The sequence below is a fragment of the Vicia villosa genome, unplaced genomic scaffold, assembly GCF_029867415.1.
Source record: "Vicia villosa cultivar HV-30 ecotype Madison, WI unplaced genomic scaffold, Vvil1.0 ctg.000029F_1_1_1, whole genome shotgun sequence".
Classification (NCBI taxonomy): Eukaryota; Viridiplantae; Streptophyta; class Magnoliopsida; order Fabales; family Fabaceae; genus Vicia; species Vicia villosa.
This window is the reverse complement of record NW_026704961.1, coordinates 1227848-1235139: the sequence shown is the minus strand read 5'-3', so window position 1 is coordinate 1235139 and position 7292 is coordinate 1227848. Positions and strand designations below refer to the sequence as shown.

The window sequence follows — 7292 nt, the reverse complement described above, 5'->3', positions numbered from 1 at the left end:
ATGTCAAATATATATTAAAAAAATAGACTTAAAAAATTAGTTTTAAGTCCGTGAAATAAGCGAGTTGAACCTAACCAGATAAACCTAACGAGTTGAATCGAGATGTTCGTGAACTTCTAACAAGTCGAGTTTGACCTGAAAAAGAAGTTCGAGATAAACTCAAACTCGAACTCAAACTCGGCCAATTCTTAACGAGTCGAGTTTGAGCTGGAAAAAAAGTTCGTCATAAACTCGAACTCGAACTGGACTAATTCTTAATGAGTCAAACTGAGCTAAGGCGAGTTCGACTCGACTCGACTCATTTCCAGCCCTAGCTCTAAGTCTCAAATAGGTGGCACTAAGATTTTAAATAAATGGCTTGGCCACTAGGCTATAAGTAAAAGGATGTTTAACATTTTCACAAAAAGTTATATATTTTATAATTTCAGTATTATAATTTCTTACCTACACCTCCTAAAATTGAGGTCCCCAATTTTAAAGCCCTGGGCTGTGTGAACCTACTTACCCAAGTCCAGAGTTGGCCCTGCTGATAGTCTCGAATATAGAAACTCAAAACTCTTGAGATCTCACCTGATTAACTTTGAGGAAGCTATCCAAAAGTGGTTTTATGGATACAAAGTAGCAAAATTTAAATCAAATGATGATTTGAAGACATTAAATTCACAATGGGTAGTTTGTTATTTGTGAACAAGTTATAAAAAAAATACATATGTCACAGAAAACTATATTGCATTGGTAATTTTTGAAACTGTATATAACCCCAGGTAAAGAAAATATTCATAACTTTTATTTGATCTGTGATATAAATCCACCAGTGGTTACTAACCCACCAAAATTAAAGGATATATAATTACATATTTACTTGAAACACAACTTCACTGTAGAGAGAAACTTTTTTTGTCAAAAGTTTCTCTTATCTGAAAGATATAATCATGTTACTTTGGGGGTAGTCTCATCTCCCATGATAAGTGTAACAACTGAATGATTAAATAAGTAATTACACTGCATTTGCTATAGTTATCTCATGCCTGCCAGATGAAACCTCTGCAACATTCTCATCATGCACCTTAACCTTGTACATTGGTGCATCCTCTGTTATTGCCACATCATGCTGTTGAAGGACTAGTACTGATGAGACCATCTTGTGACCTGTTGTTGAGGATGTTAGAATGTCTCCTATGGGACCTAACTCAGCATGCTCTGCTGGCCTCTCTGCTAATTCCGCCACCATAGTTGATGGAAACCGACCCTTCCCAACAATTAGGAGATCATAATCCACACTTTCCCCTAATGCTACCACCTCCTCCACAATGTTGCCACTACCTTTCTCGATATATTTCACTTTTTCACCACACTTGCTTCGAAACACCTCCATTGCATTTTCATCCAACTCCTGCAATTTATAGCAATGTTTATATACAAATATTCATATTGTATTGTATCTAAGTATAATTGAGTTAGTAAAATTGTTTGGAGTATTACCAGTTCTTTTTGTCTGTTCATTTTTGCGATGGCGAAGCTATAGCTGTCATCGGTACTTTTCCCAGGTGATTGGCGCAGAACAAAGTTATTACCACTTTCTGCATCTTGCTCAACGAACCTTACAACAGTTACTTCAACTGCTGGATGCTCAGCCATTTTCTTTCCCAGCTCTAAAGCCTCGCGATCATCAGGCCCACCGAAAAACACAATGCATATTCTTTGAGCCACAGTACCTTCAGAACCCAAATTCTTCAGCCCATGTCCATATCCTCTATCCACCAGCACACCAACTGAGCAAGGAGCATTTTTAAGTACCCTTTGGTTCACACCTCTCCATTCATGGCCAGCATTCTCAATCACCTCATGAGACTCATTGTCATTTTCTTCATCAACTTCCCTCCTCCAGTGTTTGTGGAAAGGTAATATGATCATTGTCACTCTCTTTTCCTCGGCCACATGGCAAACATCCTCATGCATTGTGGATAGAGAAGAGATTGCTGTAGTTGACCGGACCATAACCCTGCCCAATTGACTATAGGCCTGAAAAGCCCCAGCAAGACGGTTGTACCATTCATCGCGGTTGAACCGGTTGAAGAAAGGAAAACCGTTTTTACGAGCGCGTTGAACCATGATGATGGAAGATGAACGTTCTGTGAGCTCAACAAGGTGCATGATGAAAACTTTGAGGAGGGAGTTTTTGGTGCTACGTGTTGATTCAATGAGGTTTATGATGGCAGGAATGTTGGTTGGACCATGGATGCAAGCTAGGACTCGGAGAGTTTCCACCACGTTTTTGTCTTTAGAGGAGTGTGTGGACATGTCTCCTAGCTTGCGAATAGTTTTGTCTGTGATGCCTCGAGCTGGTTTATAGATTGCCATCACTAGTGGAGTTGTGATGAAGGTGGTGAACAGAGCCATAAGCACCAATATTGCAAATATTTCATCATTCAAAACCTGTATTGAAATCAAGTTAAAAAAGTGTAATTAAATTATAACATATCGATAATACAGTTCCTTCATATAATGATAAAATAATCAAACAGAATGGACAAGTTTTTTGTAAATGTAAATGTCATAACATCAGAACACGTTATTGCATGTACATGTTCCTTAAAAAAATGAATAAGTGAATGACTTGTAAGTTTTTGCATGTAGACATATTGTCTCTTAAAATAAAATATAGTGTCTATGTCATGTATACAACTTTCCATAATATTTCTATTAATTAATATCTTTTATTAATTTTGATGCATCTAAAAATAATAATAAATCACCATAGGCTAAGTAAAATATTATTTGTTCTGTGTTATGATTAACTATAATTTGACACCCGGCAAATGTTTATTCTCTCCTATAAATAGTGAAACAACATATTAAAAACATAGTCAATTCCTATCATATTTTGTTTACTAAAGACAAAATGAGAATGGTTAGATTGGAAAGGCTTATTAAAAGAAATAGTAATAGGTACAAATATAATCCTATTTTCATGAAAAACTAATTTTAGAATTTTCCTACGGTTTGTATTTTATACATTTAAAAAATTATTTGAACAATGAAGTGTGAACCCTTGATTATAACGCGTAAGAGTGACCCATGATAGAGTTACTAATTCATCCTATTCCAAACACAAATAGTAAGATATCATTAAAAAATAGAATTAATAATAAGGGAGAATAAAATTTCTTTCTAGTTTTGTGCACCAGATTAATGACTCTCGTATAGATAAATTTCATATTTTATTTTCTTTTGATATCTCTTAAAATATTCATTATTTTAACTCATTAGAAACTATGGAAAACAAACAATATAACTAAGATGATGCTTAGTCTACAAGCTAGACCATTAGAATGGCATTCATGGAATTTCATTGCACATGTTAATCCTATTACAGCTAGGAAAGTGGTTGAAAATGGGAAGAGTCCATGATGCTGGCAGAGCCTAGACTATTCTTTAATTTGCAATAATTTATTTTTTACTAGTAAATATAATATGAGAACACGTCATCCCCAAGAGGGTAAACTAAATATTAGTAATTAAATGGACTTGCCAACCATATATTCCTAATTTATCATTGGCTTAAAATAACAGGTACTTATAATAATACTATTTGATTTGATAAAAAGCATATATTAGTGCAAGATAGGCATGTGTAAAAGTAGAAAAAGAGACTAAAAAAAGTAACTCTCCCATAGTCTTCCTTCACGAGATTCATATCATATGAAACAGAATCCACTATCAATTGATGGCTAGAAAAAAACTTACATGAAAATTAGATTTCATGCAATTGGACTAGTCATATACTTTCATCTAATATCCCTAATCTTATTCAACACGGTTACTAAGACAATTGCAACAAAACAGTGATGAAAGCAAAAACGTATTTCCCAATCACTTATATAATTAAAAATCATAATTTTAAATAAAAAAATATTCACCAAATTAATCTATCTCACATTAACATTTTTTTTCAATCATAGCCTTTAAACTATTGAGGCTAACATAAACTATACCGAGTCAAATATGTTTCTTATGAAACAAAATTTATTTTTGCAACTTTGTTCAACTTTTCGTTGGACACGTTACAATTGTGTTTTGAGTAATTTAGACTTTGTAGAACTATCAAGCCGACCCACGTGTCCCACTGTATTAACTAGAATAAAGGTCTTATATCCTCACTACTAAAACTCTTAAACAAAAATTATTACTATCTTCGTTTTTTTTAGTATAAAAACTATAACTATCTTTATCTTTTATTATAAGTTTTTTTTCTTTTCATGTTAACATATTAATAAAGGTATATATATAGTTTGTATTTAATGCGTATGATGTTCCTAAAACACCATTTTTTGCATTGACGTGTTCAACATCAACATAGTTGAATCTTTCTTTTAAAAAATGCACACCATTGTTTTATTTGAAAATTATTTGTAAAATTTTTATATTTGTGAAGTTCCCACTTAGCAAATGTAATAATTTCATATTAAGAACGTATATAATTGACTATTTTAGTTATTTTAGTGAAGTCTTCTTTGCCAACTCCTATCACTTCTTTCATTTTAAAATAATGTCATTTTAATTTTAAAATTGCATATTACGTATACTATTTCTACTATTTTTTATTTTGCATCTATAATGATGAGAAACATTTCAGTCAATACTAAAATTAGTTTAATATGATTTTTTTATTTTTTATTTTTTATTTTTTATCTTCTGTCTTTAAAATCTCAAGTTCCAAAATCCATTTATGATTCATGCACCTACAATACTCATACCAAGGTATAGTTGAAAATTAACTTTACAACTTGCATAACAATTATATATTCAAGTTTAATCCTTTGATATAGTAATATATACTCCCATGTCATATATTATATTATTTTTATAAATAAACTATTTTATTTTAAATTTCTTGTTCTAAAATATTAATATATAGCTGTTCATCTTAAGAAGCTAGGTAAGATAACCTCCTTTATAAAATGTTTTGAAAACAACGAACATTTATAATATTTTAATAAATAATTAAATGTGTTAAATTAAATGAAATTATGTGATTGATTAGGGGTACACTACTTAACTTTTTGTGATGGGTAGAAAAGTTATCCTCAAATATTAATATTTTTAGGGTCTTACTAACCAGTGTCCTCAGGGTCCTCTTTAAACATACTAAATAAGAAAAATATTCTTTATAAAAGTTAACATGGCAATTTCCAATATAATTTTAATGCATTAAATACTCGCATTTTAATAAAAATTTACCACTTTAATCACTTAAAAAGTGTCCTAAAGACACTGGTTAGCATTTCTCATATTTTTATTATCATTTCCGTTAAAATACAAAGAGAGAGAAAATTGACCCAAAAAAATAAAAATGAGAGGAAAAAGATAAAACTAACCTTTTTCTCTTTTCCAATGTTGAGCACAATAAGCTCAACAAGACCTTTTGTGTTCATGAGAACTCCGAGTGTAATTGACTCTCTAACTGGAATCCTGCACATCATCGCAACAACAAAAGTTCCCAAAATCTTCCCAGCACAAGCCGTTGAAATCACCAAAACCAATAACCCCCACGCTTTTCCGCCGCTAATCTTCGTCACATCCGTTTTCAACCCACTGGAAGCAAAGTAAAGCGGAAGAAGCAACCCCAAAACAAAATCCTCAATTCTCTCTATCAACCTTTCAGCAAAATTACCAGTTTTCGGAATCGTTAACCCGAAAACAAACGCCCCGAAAATCGAGTGAATCCCTATGAAATCAGTTATAAATCCCGAAACCATTACACCCGCTAGCGTTATACATATATAAACCTCATTCACAGCTTCGTTTTCAGCAGAGCATCTTTGAGCCACGCGCTTCATCACAGGACCTATAACAAGCATCATGAAAGCAACAAACGCGACACCAGAGAGAAGTACCCAAATTGAAACCAGAGGACTTTTACTTTTTCCTCCGTCAGCTCCACTTCCGGCTAACGCAATTGCCAAAGCGAGTAGAATCCACGCGGCTAAATCGTTGAATGCCGCTGCGGCCATTGCGGTTTCTCCCACGCGCGTTGTTAGGAGTTTGAGTTCGGCGAGGATTCGCGCTAAAACGGGAAATGCGGTTATTGATAGCGCGACTCCCATGAAGACGAGGAATTGACCGAATCCGACTTTGTCTGCGCCGTCGACGGCTTTCCGGAGGACAATGGCAACGCCGATTCCGCAGACAAAAGGAACGGAAATTCCGAAAGCTGCTATGCTGAATGCTTTTTTACCGCTTCTCCGAATCGAGTTTAGATCTAACTCAAGTCCAACGAGGAAGAGAAAGAATAGTAATCCTATACTCGCAACTGATTCGAGCGTTGGAGTACTCCATGACGGAAATATACGGTGCAGGTAGTTTGTGTTTCTTCCCAGAGCTGATGGACCTAACAGAATTCCACCCTGCAAATACATGCAAATCAAAAAAATCACTCTACAAATATAATTAAACTAGCTAGGCGAAATCAGATGCAGAAGCATGCGGATTCTAACTTGTGAGATCATATTTATTCATCTCTAAATGGTGAAATTTCAATCAGGCTAATTGACTAAAAAAACTAAATATTTAACGGTGCATGTGGTGAGATACATACGACGATTTCGGCGATGACTTTTGGTTGACGGAGAGGTTTGAAGAGGAGAGCGAGGGAGCGAGAGACAACGAGGACTAAGACGGTTTGAACAATGAGGAGAGGGAAAGCGTAATCGAGAGGATTATCGCCTTGCCAGATTCCATTAGAGGATGTTTTGATGGAGGTTACGTTCACTGTCATCGTTGCTGTGAGAGAGATATAAGAGAGAAAGGCTTGGTGAAGTTAGTTATACATGGGGAGTAGTGTGAAGAGATTGGATTGCAAATTAATGGATTTTTGGAAGTTATGAATACATAGGATGGAGTAATTGTCAGAGGCTTATTTATAGAGGAGAGAAGAAGCTTAGGCCTTTTAAGACTAAGTTCTGGTTTCAGTTTTGGCACTGCACTGCTTTTGAATTAATGGGTTTACTTTGGTTCAACATGTTAGTTTTATTTGTTATTCGTTCTTTTTCAATAAAATATTTTATTTTAGATTTCGTTTTCGCATTATATGTATTTTTTTTTTATCAAAACTGGGTCGGGGAATCATTTCTGACATCAAATAGTTTCAATCTCTTTCCGATCGCAATTGCGGAGATCAAACTGTGATTCGATCTATTAAGTTCAATGCCAATCACCATTAAATCATCTAACGATTAGTTATATGTATCTTTAACAAAACATTAATTTTTTTAATCTTATTATCTAAATAA

General features: G+C 34.0%; 1 protein-coding gene across 1 annotated transcript; it reads right to left on the bottom strand.

Annotated features, from left to right (window-relative positions):
- Positions 1 to 765: 765 nt before the first annotated feature.
- Positions 766 to 6989, bottom strand: LOC131622344 (cation/H(+) antiporter 20-like). Its single transcript, XM_058893378.1, has 4 exons — positions 6599 to 6989; positions 5379 to 6407; positions 1483 to 2436; positions 766 to 1393 (listed from the first exon to the last, which is right to left on the bottom strand). The coding sequence occupies exons 1-4, from the start codon at positions 6776 to 6778 to the stop codon at positions 998 to 1000; spliced, it is 2559 nt and encodes an 852-aa protein (XP_058749361.1). The 5' UTR covers positions 6779 to 6989; the 3' UTR covers positions 766 to 997.
- Between the last annotated feature and the right edge of the window lie 303 nt (positions 6990 to 7292).